Below are 23,229 nucleotides of genomic sequence, written 5' to 3'. Positions count from 1 at the left end.
AATTTTGGCCACATAGCCACTTACACCTGTGCCCCTAGGCATCTCAAATCCAACACATTTGACCCCTTGTGGCCACTCTTGCCAACTTGCATTCTACAGTTGACACTGCTGTTTTGCTGAGTTTCTGCTGTTTTGTGCATCTGGGCATCTTCACTCAACTGCGTTGCTTCACTATTGGCCAACTCCATTGAGATAGCAGGTTTGAAAGCTGCTTTGAAATCTAAATCTCACCTTGTTAGTAGCTTCTGTTGGATGGCTTTGTGTCAAAGGCCATTACGAAACAGTTCCGCAAGGCATCCTGGAGGAATCCTCTGAATTCACAATGTTCCACTAACTCTAGGGTAAGCACAAATTGGGCGATGGGCTCTCCTTTGTGCTGTACCTGTTTATAAAAACAGAAACATCCTTGATCATCAGTGGCATTGCTGCAACATAACTCCCCAACACTTTGCCTGGTGCTTGGTATGTACTGTCTATGGTCTTCGCTGGTTGCCCCAGACTCCTTAGAATCATAATGGTCTTGTTGCCAACAGTAAAAAACTGGTACTATTTCATCTTCAGCCACTTTATTTGTCTTTAAATACGCAACAAAACATTCTGTGTACAGCATCGGATTTTCAGTTTCTTCATTAAATAGTCCCATCCTTCCAAATGGGCCCGTCAATTTGGTTTTTCTCGCTGGCATGAATTTTTCCCACCACTCAAGTCTAATATGGATGTGCTGGTGTTGAACTGGGGTGTACAAAATTACAAATCACACAACACCAGGTTATAGTCCAACAAGTTTAATTGGAAGCACTAGCTTTCGGAGCACCGCTCGTTCATCAGGGGGCAACCACCTGATGAAGGAGCAGCACGCCGAGAGCTAGCGATTCCAATTAAACTTGTTGGACTATAACCTGGTGTTGTGTGATTTGGAACTTCGAGTCGAATAGACATTCACAGCCCGAGTCCCCTTGGTGAATGGTCTCCATGCCAACCACTCCCTCACCAACTGTATTAAGATACCAGTCTTCCCTGACATCACACTCAACCCATTATCTCTTGCGACCACTCTCTGAGATGACTTTGGTAAGCTCCAGGTTGAATACTCCCCTCTTCAGTCGTCGGCCTGGGTTCCCTTAGGACTGTAGCTCTCTGCCCACTCCTCGGTGCATACCGTTCTTCCCTGGCGCTGACTTACCGCAGCCCAAGTCCCCTCACAAGCATTTCCCTCAATATTATGTCCACATTCCTGCACCGTTTTCAAAGAGCAGGTGATGTTTTTCCTGCTGACAAAAAAAATGGTGTTTGCACACAGTTTGTGGCCCAGGTCACATCCTTGTCGTCGGTTGCTAGTTTATGGTTCACCAGGAACATAAACAGAATACAAAGTAAACATGAACAGGGAATATTTTATTGTGCGTCCTCTCAGCTCCACAGTCAATCTTAGACTTTGTTCTGCTTCTGCCTCTGGGTTACCTAACCCACTGTCTTAAAGGGGCAACATGCACCCAAATACATACATAATGCCTATCACTCTTGATTCTCTGTCACTTACTTTAAATCTATGCTGTATATAAAAACAGAAAGGGCAGAGGTCTGATAGCAGAGTGGAGAGAAAAGAGAGTTAACTTTTCAGGTCTTTGACCTGTTCCCTCTAGTCTTGACTGTTCTCACCAAAAGAACATTTTCTGTCTCACATACTCTGTTTAGATCTCTTATCATTTGAACACTTCTATCAAATATTCTGTCTTTTCTGGCAAGAACAATGCTAGCTTCTTTAATTGTTTCATACAGGGGATGCATTGGTGTGGTGATATAGTCACTGGACTTGTAATCCAGAGGGTCACGCTAATGCTTTGGCAACATAGGTGTAAATCCTACAATGGTTGATGTCAAAATCTGAATCTACGCAAAGCTGCTAGCCAAATGGTGACCATTGTTAATTGTTTTTGAAAACACCCATCTAGTTTACTAATGTCCTTCAGAAAGAAAAGCTGCTGTCCTTATCTGGTCTGGCCCATATGTGACTCCAGACCCGTAGCAATGTGGTTGTCTTTGGACTGCCCCAGCCAGTGGCAATAAAAGATGAGCAATAAATGCATGCGACACCCACATGCCATGAGTGAATAAAGCAATTAATTGGATATCCCTCATCCCTGGAATCATTCTTATAAATTCTTTCTGCCTTCCTATTATTCCTGAAGTGCCCAAAGTTGGACCCAATGTGCTAGCCGATGTTGCACCATTGTTTCTTAAGAGAGGGTAAAGCTCTTAGTGCTTTGAGATGCATAGTCACTTGGAAGAATATAATGCTCACCATATGTCACTTATTAAATTGTTCAAATACTGTATCTGAAATTGTGATTTACTTGAGAAGGTTGTATCCTTGTTTGTTATAGAATCTGGACATTTGCATAAAGCAGTTAGAAGTGGCTCTAAAACCCATGTAGTGGAGGACTATGCAATCTTCAAGCCAGCTGAGAAAGTTCTGAACATTGCTCTAAATCAGGTAAGGAATATAGTAAATGCCAAAACCATTACTCTTAAGGTGTGGCTTCACTTTGAACTTGCTTTATTTGAACATTAACTTCTGGATCAAGTTGATTTTTTTTTAAAAAATCATTCATTTATGAGATTGGGAGTGGCAGACTGGGTTACTGTAATTATCCATGATGACCTGTTTGTGTGCTGTCTTCTTGAAACGCTGCTGTCCATTTGATAATCTCATAATAATTAATTTTGTTTTGAACCATGAATTTAGAGGCTACATGAGTCTTGATACCTCCTGCCCTTCAGCGTCCTCCATCTTTAATTGGTAATGCCATTGTTGAATCATAGAATAGCTACAGGTTGGACTTTTATGGCACGGTGGTCCTGTCCGTATATCTGAGCTAGGAGGTTGAGTTCAAATGTCTCCTGCAGTACAGAGGTATTAAAACATGTCTAATCAGGTTTTAAAACTTTAACCATGTGAATAGTCAAAGAAATTGAATGATAAGTTGCATATTGATAGTGTCCATACCTCTGAACTTGGAGGAAGATGGTGAACTTTTTTTAAAAAAAAAACTGATGATGTACGTGAATCTATTGTTGATTGTCAGAAAAACCCGTCTGGTTCACTAATATCCTTTCGGGAAGGAAATGACATGTGACTCTGACCTATAGCAATATGGTTGACTCAACTGCCCTATGGAGTGAGCAATAAATGCTGCCCTAGCCAGTGATGCCCTCAGGGAAAAAAAAACCTTCTTTTAGGTCAACAACTCGGTCCATTCAGTCTGTGCTAGCTCTCTTCTGGAACAACTTAGTTCGCTCCACTAGCTTTTCCCCATAGCCCTTCAATTTCTCTTTCGTCAAATTATTTTTCTGTTTCCTTACAAAGAACCTTTCTAGTGGTTCTCGATCCTTCTATTAATGGCAACACTTCTTGTGTATCTGTTTTGGGTGGATAGCTCAAAATGTGAAGTCCTCTAATAAATCTCATATCTCTAAGGAGAGCAATCCTAGCTTCTTCTTTTTGTTTTATGGAGTATGTAAATCTCTGGCAAAGCAAGAGCCATTGAGCCCGTGAGTCAGCTTCTTCAGCCACTGCAATGGTACACAGTGCCGTGGTAGCAATGCCACTGAGCTAGTAATCCAGAGGTCCAGGCTAATACTCTAGGGACATGAATTCTCATGGACCATAGCAGTGGGTAGAATTTAAATTCACTTCATAGAAGTGTATCAGTGCATCTTGTCAAATTTGATCCCTTATCCATACTATTCAGTTTAAACGCTTCTCTACTTCCCTTATTATGCGATTGGTAAGAACTCTGGCCCCAGTGGACTGCATGGTGGAGACTATCCCATCAGTATAGATTCAATGTTACCTAGTACCAGTTTCAATCTACTTCTCCCACACCAGTGTTTGAGCCATGTATTCATCTTTCTAATCTGATTTACCTTATGGCAACTTGCACATGGCTCAGGTAACAATGTCGATTATGATCCTTGAGGGTCTCTGATTCAAACTTTGGTACTCAGCTCTACATACTGATGAAACAGAACCTCCTCTTTTGTCCTGTGGTGATAGGGAATAGGCATGAAAATGGAGTTGCAGTTAGAGGGAATATGTAAGAATATAGAGCTGCGGTTATACGCAAGAAGCAAGAATGTGGAGCTGAAGCCATTGTTGAATTGAATCATTTATTGTCACATGGATTCAATATAAAATACAGTGAAAAGTGTTTACCTTTGCCAAGCATTAACTTAAATAACCAGCCCATACCATGCCACTGCCAGAGTCCTGCTCTGGGTTTCACTAGACTATGCCATTGCCACCACCAAAGTCCTGCTCTGGGCTTCCCAGACCATGCCATTGCCACTGTCCGAGTCCCGCTGTTCACACCACGTACCCACCAGGGGCCCACTCCATGCAGAAGCAGAGTTCAGCCCCAGGCTTCATGGACCGGCCGACTCTAGCCACGCTGCTGCCTCTGTGGAACCCATCCAGGCTGCCTTCCAAACAGCAGTCTGGGAATAGCTTCACCACACAGACTTCCGCAGTTCAAGAAGTTCAAAGAGGTGCAGAGTGATTTTGGAAGTCTCTGGACTGGCTGCTCTGTCTCATTTTCTATCCTAATAACCTGCTGTTATTCAAAAGTCCTCATTTATGTACATATGTAGGTGCCCTCCATGACCAATGTACAGCGGCAGCAGTATGCACTGTGACGGCTCTCCAAAGCTTATTAAACAGCACTTACCACACCCATGACCTCTATCTCCCAGAAGGACATGGGCAGCTCTGTTGTTGGGTCAAATCTTGTAAGTCCCTTCCTAACCACACTGTGGATGTAGCTACATTGTATGTGTTTCAAAAAGGGAGCTCAATCTTACTATCGCAGGGGTACTTAATGGTAAATGACAAATGCTAGCCTTGATAGTAACATTCACATCCCATTAAAGATTTTTTTCTTTAAAAAACTGCCAGTTCTTGAATTCTCTTTATTAGATTCTAGTCCCTTCTCATAATTCAGTACACAGCAGGTGGACTACAGCACTTCGAGAAGCTGCTCTCCTTTGCTTTCTCAAGGGCATTGAGAGATGGGAAATGAATGCTGACCCAACCAGTGACATCCACATCCCATGAATGAATTACAAAAAACTGTCTTTGTGCCCTTTTGTTTCTTGTTCACTCACCTTTTGAAATTTCTTATGTCTTGGTAGAAGAGCTTTATGAGGAAATAGGTTATTGAAAAAGAACCTGAGTGAATTTGTTGCTGATGGGGGATAATTTCTTTCAGGAATTTGTCTATGTTGGATCACAAAACTTGGTGGTTCAGCTTCCAGCTGTAAACTGCAGCAGGTATTCCCATTGTGAGGGCTGCCTTTTGGCCAGGGATCCGTCTTGTGGCTGGGATGTGCAAAAATTGGAATGTGTTCAATCCAGGAACAAAACAGCTCATTGGTGAGTATTAATGGAGAACTTGGATCTTCTCTATGACGTTGTGGCCATTACGGAGACTTGGATATCACAGGGGCTGGAATGGTTGTTGGATGTTCCAGGGTTTAGATGTTGCAAAAGGAATGGGGGAGTGGGGGAAGGTAAAAGAGGTGGGGAGTGGCATTGCTAATAAGGGAGAGTAAGACAGCTGCAGAAAGGGAGGTCATCAGGGATGGCTTGTCTACAGAGTCAGTATGGGTAGAAGTCAGAAACAGGAAAGGAGTAATCACTTTATTGGGAGTTTTCTACAGACCCTCCAGTAGCAACAGAGACATTCTGGAGCAGATTGGGAGGCAGATTATGGAAAGGTGCAGAAGTAACAGGGTTGTTGTCATGGGTAACTTCAACTTCCCTAATATTGATTGGAACTTCCTGAGTTCAAATAGTTTGGATTGAGCAGTTTTTGTCAGATGTGTCCAGGAGGGATTCCTGACTCAATAAGTAGTTAGACCAACTAGAGGGGAGGCCATATTGGATTTGATGCTTGGCAATGAGCTAAGCCAGGTGTCAGATCTCTCAGTGGGAGAGCATTTCAGTGATTGTGATCACTGACATATACTCCATGACATATACTATAGTCATGGAGAGGGATAGGAGCAGACAGTATGGGAAAGTATTTAATTGTGGCACAGGGAATTACAATGCCACTAGACAAGAACTGGGGTGCCTAAATTGAGAACAGATGTTCTCGGGATAATGCACGACAGAAATGTGGAGCTTGTTTCGGGAGCACTTGCTAATAGTGCTGGATATGTTTGTCCCACTGAGGCAAGGAAGGGATGGTAGGGTGAAAGAACCTTGGGTGACAAGGGACGCTGAACATCTAGTCAAGAGGAAGAAAGAAGCTTACTTAAGGTTGAGGAAGCAAGGATCAGATAGGGCTGTAGAGGGTTACAAGGTAGCCAGGAAGGAACTGAAGAATGGACCAATGAGCTAGAAGGAGGCATGAAAAATCTTTAGTGGGTAGGATTAAGGAAAACCCTGAGGCATTCTACACTTATGTGAGGCACGATAGGGTTGGGTCCATAGGGTTCAGGGATGCGTAGGTTAGGTGCATTAGTTACGGGTAATGTCCCCATGACTTGTCCGGACTTGTCCTACCTGCCTATCTCCTTTTCCACCTATCCACTCCACCCCCTCCTCCCTGACCTTTCACCTTCATCCCCTTCCCCACTCACCCATTGTACTCTATGCTACTTTCTCCCCACCCCCACCCTCCTCTAGCTTATCTCTCCACGCTTCAGGCTCACTGCCTTTATTCCTATGAAGGACTTTTGCCCGAAACGTCGATTTCGCTGCTCCTTGGATGCTGCCTGAACTGCTGTGCTCTTCCAGCACCACTAATCCAGAATCTGGTAGCGGAAAGGGCCTGGTTGGGTTTCTCTTTGGAGGGTTGGTGCAGACTTGTTGGCCTGTTTCCACACTGTCAGGATTCTATGATTGAATTACACCAGGGCAGGGAGAACTACAGAAATGTCAACGACAGCTGCTTTTCTGGAGAGAGAAGAAACTAAGGGAAATAGCGGATAGGTGGTACTGCTGAAATCTGCCTAGTCCAAGGGTTAATACCTGGGTCAGTGCAGTCTCAGCCATCTAGAATAATGCATGTTAATATAGGAAGAAGGTCATTGATTGTCTCCACTTCACCAGAGTAAATGCCACCATCCTCTCTCCGATACTTCACGCTCAGTCTATCTCTGCAACTATACTAACTTCCCACCAAGGCTGAAACTGTCACTATCGCTCCCACCTGAACCATAAAATACAACTGTTCTACCCATTTCATCTCCCTTAATACCTACCTTGGAGGGGGTCCAGAGGAGGTTTACAAAAATGATCCTTGTGTTGAAAAGCTTGTCTTTAGAGGAGCAGTTGAGGACTCTGGGACTGTACTCCTTGTTTAGAAGGAGGAGAGGGAACCTCATTGAAATTTAGAGTCCCGAGAGCCTGGTTAGAGTGGATGTAGTCAAATGTAAGGTTATACATTTTGGACCAAGAAAGGATAGATCAGGGTACTTTCTAGATGGGATGAATGTAGTGAATGTCCAAAGAGACTTGGGGACTCAGGTACATAGGTCTTTAACATATCATGAATAGGTGCAGAAAATAAAGTTTAAAAATCACACAACACCAGGTTATAGTCCAACAGATTTATTTGAAAGCACTAGCTTTCAGAGCAATGCTCCTTCATCAGGTGGTTAGAGGTAAACAGTCCCCATTAGAGCAGAAAGAGTCAGAATGGGAGATGAGCTGCCTGACCTCTGGCTCTTCATCCCTTTTGTGGAAAGCATCTAGGCTGAGTGGCTTACTGACGGTGCCCAAGCTCCTGGAGGTATCAAAGGCTGCCCTTGACTTAGTGCGCTCGAAATCCCCTGACCAAAAGACTTTCTCCCTTGACTTGACTGAGGACTTTTGACAACCATTTTAAGCTGTCTGGCTTTGTGACTGTGCTAAATGGCACCATAACACAGCAGTACTCTGAGCCTGGTATCTTTTGCTTAGAGGAAGGGTATGAAAAGGCAGGGATGCTGAGTATCCAAGTAGGCTGAGTAAGTAAACATGATCAGCACGTGGAATAAAGTTGCAGCCTAGTCCTAGCTGGTATCGGAGGGGGTCCAGAGGAGGTTTACAAAAACAGTCCCTGACAACATAATTTCCTTGCTGCAGCATTACAATGAGAGTTGCAGTGCTGAAATGCTGGAGCAACCTGTAAGTGCATTGGAAAAGTGCTTTAAGGGTTGTGAGATGCCAGTTGCCAGTGTCCATGGTATTGGGGTGGGGGTGCATGTGACCAGTGCCCTTGAAGCATAAACTGAGATATTGGAATCCAGTGTCCAACGTGGAGATCCTATGGAACACACCCCAGAGTTCCCCCGGTAGGAGGAGATTGTAGAGGCATTGGTGGTAATCTTTCAGGAATCACCAGAGTGAGGGACAGACCCAGAAGACTGGAAGATGACTAATATAATACCCCTGTTTAAGATGGGAGGGAGGCAGAAGACAAGAAATCATAGGCTGGTTAGCCAGACCTCTCGGTTGTTGGCACGATTATAAATTCCATTACAAAGGATGAGATTACGAAGTACTTGGAAGTGCATGGTAAAATAAGGCTGAGTCAACACAACTTCATCAAGGGGAGTTCCTGCCTGACAATTCTGTTAGAATTCTTAGAGGAGGTAACAAGCAAGTTAGACAAAGGAGAAGCATGGACGTGATCTATTTGGATTTCCAGAAGGCCTTTTACAAGGTGCTGCTAGCAGGAGGCAGAGTTTAGGGATAAAGCAGTCTTTTACAAGATGGCAGCCAGTGACTAGTAGAGTTCCTATTCATATTATATATTAATTATTGGGATGAAGGAACTGAGGGCATTGTTGCTAAGTTTGCAGATGACACAAAGGGAGGGACAGGCAGAGTTGAGGAAGCAAGCAGGCTGCAGATGGACTTGGACAGGCTAGGAAACTAGGCAAGGAAGTGGCGATGGAATAGAGTGTGGGAAACTGCAAAGCTATGCACTTTGGGAAGAATAGAGGCATAGACTCTTTTCCACATGGAGAAAGGTTTTCAAGATCTGAAGCACAAAGAGACTTGATTCAGTATTCTTTTAAAGTTAACATGCATTTTCAGGTGGAGTTAGGAAGGCAAATGCATTCATTTCAAGAGGACAACGGTGTATTGCTGAGGCTGTGTCAGGCTCTGGTCAGGCTGCTTTTGAAATATTGCGAGCAGTTTATTGGGCCTGCTATCGAAGAAAGGATTTCCTGGTGTTGGAGGGGGTCCAGAGGAAGTTTCCAAGAATTATGTTTGGGTTGAAAGGCTTCTCATTAGAGGACCAGTTGAGGACTCTGGGTCTTTACTTGATAGAGTTTAGAAGGATTGAGAGGGAATTCCTCTCAATCCTTCTAAATTTACAGAATCCCGAGAGCCTGGTTAGAATGGATGTAGTCAAATGTAAGGTTATACATTTTGGACCAAGAAAGGATAGATCAGGGTATTTTCTAGATGGAATGAATATAATGAATGTCCAAAGAGACTTGGGGACTCAGATACATAGGTCTTTAAAATATCATGAATAGGTGCAGAAAATAAGGAAGCTGTTGAAATGTTAGCCTTTATATCTCGAAGACTGGAGTATAAGGATGCAGAAATTATGCTGATGTCATACATCCCCGTTGGAGTACAGGGAGCACAGCTGGGCATCCCGCCTTAGTGAGGATATACTGGCGTTGGGGGAGTACAACATAGGTTTACCGGGATTTCAGAGGTTAAGTTATGAGCAGAGATTGTACAAAATAGGCCTGCTTTTCAAGAATTTAGCAGGTAAGGGGGTGATCTGATCGAAATCTTCAAAATATATTAACAGGAAAAGACAGAGTAAATAAAGTTAAACTATTTCCACTGGTTGGAGACTGTAAAATTAAGGGCCAGACTATTCAAGAGGAATGTTAGGAAGCACCTCTACCCACTAAGGGTGATGAAAGGATTGGAACTCTCTTCCACAAACAGCAGTGGATGCCAGATCTGTTGTTAATTTTAAATCTGAGATAAATAAGTATTTGTTAAGAAGAGGTATTATGGGATATGAGCCAGAGTTGGCAGAACTAAGGCGTTAGGCCACAGATCAGCCATGATCTCATCGATAGGCAGAACAGGCTCAAAGGGCTGAATGCCCTACTCATGTTCCTGTGTTCTCATGATAATCATAGATGTGGCATCACAATCTAAATTTATTATTATAGTATGGGAGAATCAGTATTGGATGAGGGTGCCCCAAGGTCTCCAATAGCCCTGTATCTTTCATTGGCATATGGCTTAAGCAATAGAGGAAGTCAGTGTGTCTAATAACAGGAAGAGTGTGTTTGCAGTGCATGGATGACCTCCTCTTTGTATCTGTTAGTATATGCCATCACACACTAGAGATGATACAATTGCCAGAAGCCATAATAGTTGGACTTAAGATTAACCCACCTTAACGGTGGCTCAGTGGTTAGCACTGCTGCCTCACAACACCAGGGTCCCAGGCTCGATTCCAGCCTCAGGCGACTGTCTGTACATTCTCCCTGTGTCTGCGACGGTTTCCTCTGGGTGCTCTGGTTTCCTCCCACAGTTCAAAGATATGTAGGTCAGGTGAATTGACCATGCTAAACTGCCCATAGTGTTAGGCTCAGTAGTCAGAGGGAAATGGGTCTGGGTTGGTTACTCTTCGGAGGGTCGGTGTGGACTGGTTGGGCCGAAGAGCCTGTTTCCACACTGTAGGGAATTTAATCTAAACTCAAATAGGTCAAGAAAAGGTTATGTATCAAGGGTACACCATACTTAAGGGAGGGAAGGCCCACACACTGGAACAGAGACAAGCATTCTTACACCTGCAGTGCCCAGCAATGTACAGGTAGTAAGACAAAATCTGAGACTTCTTAGTTACTACCGAAACTTTATTGTCATTATTATGACAAAGTCTGAGACTTCTTAGTTACTACCGAAACTTTATTATTAAGCTGCTATAAATATGAAGGGCTGAATGGCTTCTTTCTGTGCTGTAACTTTTCAGAGTTTCCTGTTTCAATGTGGAATGCTTGTGCAACAGTAACCGTGAGCTCCTGCTGGGTTCAGCTGTTGTGTTAGAATGAATGCTGTTTAATCAAATTATCAAAAATGTATTGCAGAATTTCAAACTGTACACACTACATGTTTACTTTTCATCATAAATGCCTTTGTGTGCATATATAATTGAACCTTGTTAACTGTATTCATACCTTTACTGCACCTCCTTTAAGCAAAACAAAAAGCTCGAATACTTTAGCAGGATTATATTTTTTTTAAATTTGTTTATATGATGTGGGAATTGCTGAACAGGCCAGCACTTATTGCCCGACTCACATTGTCCAGAGGACAATAAAGGATCAACCACATGTCGGCCAGTCTGGGGACGAATGAAGGCCGTTAGTGAACCAAGTGATTTTTAAACAACAGTTGAAAGTGGTTGCCATTTGGTTTAATTTTTAATTCCAGAACTTTATTGTTGAATTGAAATTTCACCATTTGCCTTGGTGGGATTCAAACCCATGTTCCCAGATCTGGATCGCTAGTCCAGTGACGTTATCACAATGCTACAACCTCGCCAGTAATAATAATTATTTTTTAAAACAGATGATAATTATTGCTTCAAGGATTTTCTGAGCTTTCGAAAACCAAAATAATTTTCTTTCTTCCATTTAGGAATCTGCAAGATTCACAGACTAACACCCCATGTAAAACTGAGAAAGGTATGTTTGTTAAGATATTCAACTCTTATATGCCTATCTGATTTTCAACACCTTTCCACCTCCCACCTCTCTCCTGATGCTATTAATGTGACTGTAGCACATAAAAGGAGAGAAAATAGGAGCAGATGTCGGCCATTCAACCCATCGAGTTAACTCTGTCATTCAAACATGATAAGGGCGGATCCTCTATCTCAACGTCATACTCTTGCGGTCTTTCCATACTCTCTGATGCCATTTGCCTCTTGAAATCTGTCTGTTTCTTTCGTAAACATATTTTGTGGCTTGACCTCCACTGACTTCTGCAGTAAAGAATTCCACAGGTTTACCACACTATTAGAGAAGAAATTTCTACTCATAGCAGCATAAACTGAGAGCCTTGTACTGGATCCCTCAGCTCAGGTAAACATCATTCCTGCATTCAACCCTGTCAGAATTTGATATGTTTAATGGGATCCCCTGTCAATCTTGTAAACTGGGTGCAGGTCTAGTTAACGTAAGCTTTCTTCATACAAGAAACCTACCAAGGTAGAAATCAGTCTGGCAATATTTGTTCTTGGGTAAGGAAATCAAAACCTTACCCCTGCACTCAAATCCTCTTCCATTCAAAGCCAACATACCATTTGCTCTCCTAACTGCTTGTTGCATCTGTATGCTCGCTTGACTGGTGTATGAGGACATCCAGATCCCCTTCTTACATCAACATTTCTTAATCTAACACTGTTTCAATAATATTTTGCCATTCTGTTTTTAAATAATTGTTTGGTAGTACAGAACTTAAAATTTGCTAAAAGGACACAATAACTTGAAGCTTATGTTTAATACTTATCAAAAATACAACACAAGAAACAGATTTGAAGAAAATGGTATTTCTTTATTCAAATCTATTCCTTGTGTCCTCATTCTGATGAGTCCAAGACAGAGTCATACAGCATGGAAACAGACCCTTTGGCCCAATTCATCCATGTCAATTAGCTTTCCTAAATTGAGCTAGTCACATTTGCCTGCATTTGGCCATATCCCTCAGAACATTTCCTGTCCTTGTACATCTCCAAATATCTTTTAACAGCTTTTTGACTCCCTTTAAATCGTAACATTGACATACTCCTCACAGCGTAAGTGTCATAACTGGGAAGGGTTCAGCCTTAATCACAGCCCTCTGCACCACAAGCTCTTTCACAATGTGTAAATAAATGAAATCCCAAGACATCTAATTCATTTTTCTGACTGCTACTCAGGACTGAAGCAATTCATACTGGCTGCTTCCATAATGATAACGCAAAATTCCACTTCTAGCTCAGCTTCTCCACTTCAGATCCTTGTGTCCATGCTGCTGAACCGTAGACAGTGCTACAATCGTGCGTTGCCACAACAGGAACAAAGAGTTGCCACTCTCCAGCACCATCTCGCCTCCACTAATGCTGCCTCTTCCATGAATTCACGCTGGGCTGACCTTACAGCTGTCAGCGGTACCACAGGGGTCTGTGTTGGAACCAGATTCACAATATCTGCCATCAGGTGCCTGGGCCTAACCGCAGACCTAGAGCCTCAGGTCAGCCTGTGACTCTGGACCAGGGCATTAACCCTGGGACCTGCTCCTCACTCAGTGGGAGGCCTGGAACCTCATAAACAGTTCACTGCATAATCAATGGCTGGAAAAGGGATATAGACAGGATAAACAAAATCCTAAAAAATCAAAAGCCCAGACCACAAGGTGGAAAATTATTTTTATCACGGCCCTTTTGATTCTTTAAAAATGTTTTTTTTGCTTTCCAGGCATTTCACTGCCAGTGAAGATGGTGCCAGTGGTGAATGGGACCATGGTTTTCCTTCAGTGTGAACCCAGTTCTGCCTGGTCAACTTGTCACTGGACAACACCCAATGGAAATTTGAGTAACAACGATAATGCCAAGGGAATTGGCGTGACAGCTGCACCGAGCAGCCTGGGTGATTACAGGTGCATGTGCGTTGAGGACAAAATTCAAGCTCTTACAGCGTTCTACATGCTCGAGTTTGGATCTTCAACTGATCCAAGGAAGGAAACTCAATCTGTTAGTTATGTACTGCTGCTTTTCTTATTTATCCTTGGCTTTTTTCTTGGTGCCTTTGCTTACAAACTTGGTGATTGGTATTGCAGCAAGAAAAAGGCACCTCAGAGCAGCCATAAGGGGAATTGTACAGATGCAGCCGGAGGAGCTACAGTCCCCAGTTTGGACTCCACTGATGAAATCCGACCCCTGACCATCAGCCAGAAAAGTGAATCAGGTCTAAATGGAACCAGTGAAAAAGACGATGACTATGAAACTATGGATAAGGAAGTGAATGGAGTAAACATGGCCCCTTTGAGAAACCACACCATTTCTATTATATCATGCCAGGATGAAACCTCAATTTAATCACTAGCTGACAGACGAACCACCACCCTTTATGAAAATGCCCCAAAAAAAGCAGTCAAAAACCTGCTTTACAAAAATGTGTTGCTTTGAACTCTGTCCACAGGTGTTTCTTTGAAGTAAGAAAGTAAAAATTTTGGGAATGTGATGCCCACTCCACATCACAGTTTTGGTAACACCTTCAAACATGCCTTGTACAGAATCCTTGCCTTGGAAGTGGAAGGGAAAGTGATTTACTTTTATTATGTGACCATTTAACCCTCTGAAGATTACCCAAGTTGCCCGGTTTAGTTTAAACCAAAACATTTAAAGAACTGGCATTGTTTAAACCTGTGAATATGTATTTTTTTAAGAGAGTATAAAAGATGGAATTTAGTTGAGTGGTCAGGTCTCTGGGATGGACTCTTGTTCTGTAGCGAGCTCATTGATCTCAGTCCAGGGTGTTACTGAGTATTACAAGGAGAGTAAATGGCAACCCCAAATTTCTGCTCTTGACCACCATTCCATGACCATTTAGCAGCTATAGAGGACACATATACATATGGCAAGTGGTCAAGACTAGTTTTGATAGCTCTGTTAATGGTGAAATTACTTGCAGAGCTGTGAAGAAAAATTGGGACAGTGAGATTAATTGGATAGCTCTTCCAAAGAATCAGTCCACACACAATAGGTCAAAAAGACTCCTTCTGTAATGTGTCATTCTATGACTGTTTAGGAGTATCTGTGAATCAGTGACCACTGGCCGAGATATTATTGTTACCTTGCACTTAAAGATTCACACTGAAAAAGGAGTCAACGTCTTTGAGATAGGAGAATTAATAGAAGCAAAGACAAAAATGACCACTAATATTAACACCTAATACCACTCATCTCATAGGATTGTCAAGAACTTATTACGTCTTCAAAATGCTTTGTCTGTGGAGATGCATGCTTACCAGTGGGACAGCTCAGTCCGAACTTGGAATAAGGATGTTGCTGCGTATAGTGCTCCAGTAGCACCAGCATGCAGTCAGCACTTCTGCTGTGTGACTACTGAGAAGAAGAATGCAATCGGAGACATTGTAACACCTGGCATCTGCATTCCTTTCATTGTCATTGGAATCTCGGGATTCACAGAATTAAGAATGTTCCTAAGCAGAAAGCAGAACTGAGCACAACCACCACTGTCCTCACTTGGCCTTCCATACTGCTTCAATGTTGCTCTTGCTATTTTCAGTGGAAGGACCAACTACTCAACTATTGTAAACATTAGTCACTGTTTATTTTAGCCCTTGGACTGCTATTATTTGATATTTAGTTATTACTGTTATCAGTTTTACTCTTGCTTCTCTCCAAAACTTTTTTATAAGGATCCCACTTAACAGAAATTGACTGATGCTCTTCCAGTGCACTTTTGGCAGCAGTGGAAAGGGGGTCAAGTGAAATATGAGTTGATGTGTAGCATTATGTCTTAACTTTTGTCCATTGCATCAGGTTTAACCTGGGAGAGCAGTACCTTTGGGAACATCACAGCTATCTTTAAACTTATTTAGTAGACTGTGTGTGGGAGTGAAGGACTCGCACTTGAAGCCAATAAATATCCTTTATGTGCGATGTTCTTAATTCACCATCTCACATAACTTCTAAAACTATTCACTTGTGATCACTATTACATGAGATAATATTAACAGTCTACAATGAATGATTTTGAAATAGCCATTCATTATACATCTGATGTACCCTTCCATTGGCTTTAATTGATAGGAAGATCAGGCTGGATATTTAATGCCTGAGTAATCTGCATTTTTCCAGTTTTAGAATGTTTCTCAAAATTTAAGTCCTTTGTCTTTTACAGTTCAAATCATTCACTTCAAATGAAACCATTTGAAACGACATAGTGTTCTTTTCATAGTTAAACTGGGCTTGTTATGAAAACCGCATGGCTCCTGATGTACGGGAGCTAATGTAAAATATCAGCAGTGTCACAATACTGCGTGCTTTAAGTGCAGTTCTGGTGAGATTACTGGTGTCCGTCCCTTATCTCTATCAGTATTCAGCAATAAGCCTGAGCCTTTCCAGTATTGTTCTTTATGAATTTTGATTTATAATTTTATTTGATGCAGATTGTAGGAGGTTGAAAATTGATGGGAGGGTTGGGGGAGGGATGGTAGAGATTTCTGATGGCTAAGAGGGTAGAACTACCTTCCTAGTTGGATCTGAGCTATGTGGAGGAGGACAGGTCAGGTTGTGTCAGTCTAGTGTCAGCTGAGACAGCATAACGGACCATAGAGTGTCCCTGAGAGACTCAGAGAAAAAATATGAAGAGATTCTGTACTTGTGTCTTTGACCTGATGTCAGATATTTGGGTGCACATGCGAGGTCAAGATTTTCAACACTGATGCATTCCTTGGAGAATGAGCAACCGACACACTCTCTGTATAGTCTCTGGTGTGACAATTGGGCACATGAACAAATGACTTGAGGGGCTTGCCTTTTATATCTGCAGCTCACTGGAAATTGGTACTTTGTGAAGAATGGGGGAATAATTTAGGGAGGGTTGGGGTGTGGGGATTTATGCTTGGGACAATTAATAAATTCTGAGCGTTTGACTGGCTTTTTATATATAATCAATCTATTTGTTGCACCTCTGTTGTACATTTGTTTCAGAAATTATCTGTCATTATTACATGCTGTGGTGCAAAGGTGACTGTGCACATCTTCAGTTTAATGCAGTAGCAGGGGATCTAGGTAACTGGTAGATAAAATGTTTTAACCAGTTGTATAGAGAAATTCTCAGAGTCCAGTTACCAAAATTATGTTTTTTTAAAATAAATGACTATTTTGTGGTATCTCAAAAATATGTTGGATGCTATTTAGCCTCTTTGGTAATGTAAAGTGTTGTAACGCAGCTGAACACTTCTTATAAAAGTAGTTTTAGTTCTTAATCTTGGATGTTTACCATCAATTCGAGGCTGGATTGATTACAGAGCTGAATTTTACCACTACTTTGAGAGAGGCTAGAAGGCTGGCTAGCAAACTGGCATAGAAAAGCTTACTGGTTTCATGCTCATTTGTCTTTCTCCAGCCACACTGACTGCAAGAGGGATGTGAGGTAAAAACAATGACTGCAGATGCTGGAAACCAGATTCTGGATCAGTGGTGCTGGAAGAGCACAGCAGTTCAGGCAGCATCCGAGTAGCTTCGAAATCAATGTTTCGGGCAAAAGCCCTTCATCAGGAATAAAGGCAGTGAGGCTGAAGCGTGGAGAGATAAGCTAGAGGAGGGTGGGGGTGGGGAGAAAGTAGCATAGAGTACAATGGGTGAGTGGGGGAGGGGATGAAGGTGATAGGTCAGGGAGGAGAGGGTGGAGTGGATAGGATGTGGCCCATCCACTGAGAACCCAGTTGGGTCAATTAGATAAAGGTGTCTCTACTGAGGAGAAAGTGAGGACTGCAGATGCTGGAGACCAGAGTTGAAAAGTGTGGTGATGGAAAAGCGCAGCAGGCCAAGCAGCATCCGAGGAGCAGGAGAATCGACGTTTCAGGCATAAGCCCTTTTTCAGGAATGAGGTGTGCCAACCGGGCTGAGATAAAAGTTCTTGTTGGGGAGCGACGGGCGTGGAGTCACCCCTCCCCCAAATTCCCCCTCCCCCCAACCTTTTATCTCAGGCCGCTTGGCACACCAGCCTCATTCCTGAAGAAGGCATTATGCCCGAAACTTCGATTCTCCTGCTCCTCGGATGCTGCCTGGCCCGCTGCGCTTTTCCAGCACCACACTTTTCAACGGTGTCTCTACTGACTCAGGACCAAGATGCTCATGGAGGAGATTGAGGTGCCAATGGCTCTCTCCATGTCACAAGGTGCTACTTTTATGACCCAGATGAAAGTGAGGACTGCAGATGCTGGAGATCAGTTTTCTTTTTGTGAGGACTGCAGATGCTGGAGATCAGACCCTTCTCATTCCTGAAGAAGGGCTTATGCCCGAAATGTCGATTCTCCTCCTTTGATGCTGCCTGACCTGCTGCGCTTTTCCAGCAACACATTTTTCAGCTACTTTTATGAGCTCCTACTCAGGTGGATGTAAAATATCTAAAGTACTATTTTGAAGAAGAGTTAGGTGAGTAATCCCCTGTGTCCTGATTAATATTTACTCCTCAATCTCTGGCTCTCTCAAAAACAACCTGGTGATTATCACATTGCTGTTTGGAGGAGTTTGATGTACGTTTACTTACAGTTCCTACATAAATATAGTTATATAGGAACTATCTAATCACACAACAGCAGCTTATAGTCCAACAGGTTTATTTGGAAGCACTCGTTTTCAGACCGCTGCTCCTTCATCAGGGAGCTGTGAAGCAGGATCAAAAGACAGAATTTATAGCAAAAGAGCACAGTATCATGCAACTGAAATGAGGTATTGAACAAACCTAGATTGCTGTTGTGACTTTCATCTTTTCGAATGGGTTACAGATTTCAGTTCATTAATATGTAAGTCCCAGACCTTCTTTCCAGTCACATTCTCGAGATAGCTTCAGGGTTTATAAAAAACAGTGACCTCTCATCTCAGACAGTGCATTAAAGGTGTGAGGTTAGAGTCTGGCTATATCTCAATCTTAAGTCAGACTGGTTCTATTTCCAAAGTAGGAATTTATAAAATGTTACATAGATGGACTGCCTGCAGATTGTGTGCTTTCTGAACAAAATAGAATGTATCTGCAATTACAATTCTGCGAATGCACATTCTCCCCATAGAATTAGATGTGTATGTGCATGCATGTGAATGTATGAGTATGTGTGAGTGTGTGTTTGCACGTGTGTGTGCATGAGTGATGGAGTATAAACATATGAGTGGGTGTGGGGGATGTGTCTGAGAGAGTGTGTGTATGAGAAAGGATCTACGTTAGTGTATGAATGTGTAAGAGTGTGTGTGTGTGTGAATGTATTGTGTAGTGAGGTCACCTATAGTGTGACCTAAACCCAAGATCCCGGTTGAGGCCCTCCTCATTGGTACCTCATGACGATCAGCCTCTGCTCAGCCAGCCTGCGTTGTTGCGATGTTCCCTCCCAGTTAGGGTCCAGACATTCAGCCTTGGACCTTTAGGTGACCATTCTCCAAGGTGTACTTTGGGATGTGCAACAACGCAGAGTGGCGTTGCGTATCCTGAGATCCACCTTGGGAGGACGGTCCACCCAAAGATCTGAGGCCAAATGTCACTGGCCACTGAAGTGTTGCCCGTTTGGGAGGGAACATCCCTGTCTGGTGATTGTTGCGTGGTGTCCATCCATCCGTTGTCGTCGTATCTGGTCGATCTCACCAATGATACCATACCTTGGGGCATCCTTGCCTGCAGCGTATGATATAGACAACGTTGGCCGAGTCACATGATTTCCTGACGTGTATATGGTGGGTGGTGTCCCCATGTATAATGATGGTATCCATGTCAACACTCTGGAACGTCATGCAGTGGCTACCGTGACGGGGTTACACGGTGTTGTGGTTGATGTTGTCCTGAAGTCTGGATAGTTTGCAGTGAACAATGGTCTGTTTAAGGTTTGGTGGTTGTTTAAAGGCAAGAAGTGGAGGTTTAGGGAAGGTCTTGGCAAGGTGGTTATCCTCATCGATAATGGGTTGCAGACTGCAAAGAACATGGTGCAGTTTCTCCACTCCCAGGAATACTGGACAACGAAGGGTACCCAATCGGTCGCATGCCATGTTTGTTGCCTGAGGAGGTCATTACAGTTTCTCGCTATGGCACGTCGGAACTGGCGATCGATGTTGAGCATTGTATCCTGTTCTTATGATGGTGACCTTCACTGTCAGGTTTAATTCATGTTCATCCTCATCTGAACAGATTCTGTGCATGTGTAGGGCTTGTCCATAGGGGATGGTTAGGGTGGAAGTTAGAGAATTACAGCATCATGAGGTTATCCATGGGTTTGCAGTAGATTGAGGTACTGAAGTGCCTATCCTCGATGGAGATGATTGTGTCCAAGAATGAGACTGATACCAAAGAGTAATCCACGTTAAGTCTGATGGTGGGATGAAACTTGTTGGTATCACTATGTAGTTGTTTCAGTGACTCACCACCATGGAGCCAGAGGAAGAAAATGTCATATACCTGGTGTATTATGTGGGTTGGAGGTCCTGTGCATCAAAGGAGTCTTGTTCAAAGTTGTGCACGAAAATGTTGACATATTAGGAGCAAATTTGGTCCCCATGGTTGTTCTGTGTGTCTGGATGAAGGACTGGTTGTCAAAGGTGAAAACGTTGTGGTCGAGGATGAAGCGGATGAGTTGTAGGATGGTGCTAGGAGATTGACAGTTGTTGGTGTTGAGTACTGAGGCTGTTGCCACAATGCCGTCATCGTAGGGGATGCTGGTGTAGAGGGCCGAAACATCCATTGTGACGAGGAATGTTCCTGGTTCGACTAGACTGTGGGTGCTGAGTTTCTGTAAGCAATCTGTAGTCTTGCTACAGAAACTCCTGTACAATGGGTTTCAAGATTCCCTCATCATAGCCTGAGAGGTTCTCACACAGGGTTCCATTGCTTGACCAGGTGTGTTGGTTTTGTGTATCTTTGGAAGGCAGTAGAAACCTTCTACGCGAGAAGTGCGTTGGATGAGAGGGCAGAGGAAACTCTTAAGGACTGGATCAAAAATCTTGATTCATCTGTTTAGTTCATGGGTGTGTTCTTTTGTCGGATCAGTCAGTAGTCGCCTGTTCCACTTCCCCCACACTCCGACACACACACACGCCCTCTCACAAGCTTATACTCCGTCACACTCATGCACACACTCTACCAAGCACACATACATGCAAATACACAAACTCACATCCACAAACAGTCTCTCTCTCTCCCCCTCACATACACACACACACACACAAGTCTATGGGGTGAATGTGCATTTGCAGAATTGTAATTGCAGATACATTCTATTTTGCTCAGAAAACACACAATCTGTAGGCAGTCAGTCCATGTAACAATTTATAAATTCCTACTTTGGAAATAGAACCAGTCTGATACAAGGTTGGAATACAGACAGACTCTAACCTCACGCTTTTAATGCATTGTCTGAGTTGAGATGTCACCTTTTTTTAATAAAACCTTGTTATCTCGAGAATGTGACTGAAAAGAAGTTCTGGGACTTACGTATTAATGAACTGAAATCTGGAACTCATTCTTAAAGATGAAAGACTTAACAGCAATCTAGGTTTGTTAAATATACCGTTTCAGTTGCATGACACTGTGATCTTCTGCTTTAAATTCTGTGTCTTTTGATCCTGCTCACAGCTACCTGATGAAGGAGCAGTGCTCCGAAAGCTAGTACTTCCAAATATACCTGGTGTTGTGCGATTTTTAACTGCATCCACCCCAGTCCAACACTGGCACCTCCACATCATACTTAAGTATTTTTGAGGTGTCGTTATTATTATTAATTGGTTGTAAAATGCCTTGAGACTTCAGCTGGAATATTCTATACAATTCTGGATGCCACACTATAGGAAGCAATTGGAGAGGGTGCAGAGGAGATATACAAAAATGGTTCCAGGAATGAGAAAATTCTGTTAGAAGACAGATTGGAGAGGTTGCAACTGTTCTCACTGGAGTGAAGAGGGCTACAGCAAGATTCCATTGGAAGTTTCAAAATTTTAAGATCTGGATATAAAGGTAGAAACTCTTTCCACTCATTATAAAAAAAAATTGAGAATGAGAGGGCACAAATTTTAAAATAATTTGCAAAAGTAGTAAATGTGACCTACACAAAAAAAATTCTTACAAGTTGTTTGGGTCTGAAATGCATGACCTAGAACTGTGGTTGAAGGGGGGTTTCATTGGAGCATGAGAGCATTATTTGATTATTTGAATAGAAACAACAGCAAGGATACAGTCACTTCTCCTATAACGCAATAGTTCGTTCTTGTGCAATCCATGTTATAAGAAAACTGTGTCATAGCGGCACCATTTAAACTAATGGAGCCGGAATCACATTATAACCAATACACACTTTAAAACTTAGCGCTATACAAACAGCGTTCCCAATTCATCAATCACGTTACAGTGAATTTGTGTTAACAAAATTATACCAGAATGACCCATATAGGGAAAAGGCAGAACTGTGGCATAAATCATAATGCTTATTTGGACAACTGGCAGAAACATGGGCTGAATGGCCTTTTCTGGCACAATAACATTTCTGTGATTCTATGAGACATCCAACATCAAAAAAGATTTACAAAAATGTTGCCAGGATTGGAGGGTTTGAGCTACAGGGAGAGGCTGAATAGGCTGGAGTTATTTTCCCTGGAGCGTTGGAAGCTGAGGGGTGACCTGATAGAGGTTTATAAAATTATGAGGGGCGTGAATAGGATGAATAGACAAACTCTTTTCCCTGGAGTGGGCGAGTCCAGAACTAGAGGGCATAGGTTTAGGGTGAGTGAGGTAAGATATAAAAGAGACTTAAAGGGCAATGTTTTTACGCAGATGATGGAATGAGCTGCCAGAGAAAGTGGTGGAGGCTAGCGCAATGACATCATTTAAAAGACACCTGGATGGATATGTGAATATTAAAGGTTTAGAGGGATATGGGCCAAGTGCTGGCAAATGGGACTAGATTAATTTAGAATATCTGGTGGGCATGGATGAGTTGGACTGAAGGGTCTGTTTCTGTGCTTTACATCTCTATGACTCTAGTTGAGAAAATGATGGTCCCCAAAATGTAATAGAACAAAAGAGAACAAAGAAAATTACAGCACAGGAACAGGCCCTCCAAGCCTGCACTGATCCAGATCCTCTATCTAAACCTATCGCCTTTTTTTGTAAGGATCAGTTTCCCTCTACTCGCTGCCCATTCATGTATCTGTCTAGATACATCTTAAGTGACGCTATCGTGACCACCTCCGCTGGCAACGCATTCCAGGCAACCACCACCCTCTGCATTAAGAACTTTCCACGGGTATCTCCCTAAAACTTTTCCCCTCTCACCTTGAACTCGTCACCCCTAGTCATAGAGATGGAGAGTATGGAAACAGATCCTTCGGTCCAATTCGTCCATGCCGACTAGATATCCCAACCCAACCTAGTCCCAGCTGCCAGCACCTGGCCCAAATCCCTCCAAATCCTTCCTATTCATAT

The 23,229-nt window shown here is 42.8% G+C and overlaps 1 protein-coding gene across 1 annotated transcript in view; it reads left to right on the top strand.

Moving 5' to 3' along the window:
* Positions 1-16,954, top strand: part of LOC122550633 (semaphorin-4F) — a 243,093-nt gene extending 226,139 nt beyond the window's left edge. Inside the window, exons 11-14 of the mRNA XM_043691726.2 lie at positions 2,385-2,494; positions 5,268-5,431; positions 11,681-11,727; positions 13,501-16,954. Coding sequence (XP_043547661.1) covers positions 2,385-2,494; positions 5,268-5,431; positions 11,681-11,727; positions 13,501-14,120 — 941 coding nt within the window. The 3' untranslated portion in view covers positions 14,121-16,954. The remainder of the gene's footprint in view (positions 1-2,384; positions 2,495-5,267; positions 5,432-11,680; positions 11,728-13,500) is intronic.
* The last annotated feature ends 6,275 nt before the right edge of the window (positions 16,955-23,229 follow it).

This window comes from Chiloscyllium plagiosum, unplaced genomic scaffold (assembly GCF_037043375.1).
Source record: "Chiloscyllium plagiosum isolate Xiang-an unplaced genomic scaffold, Cpla_swu_hap1 HiC_scaffold_1, whole genome shotgun sequence".
NCBI classification, from domain to species: Eukaryota; Metazoa; Chordata; class Chondrichthyes; order Orectolobiformes; family Hemiscylliidae; genus Chiloscyllium; species Chiloscyllium plagiosum.
This window is presented reverse-complemented; position numbering and strand designations above follow the sequence as displayed.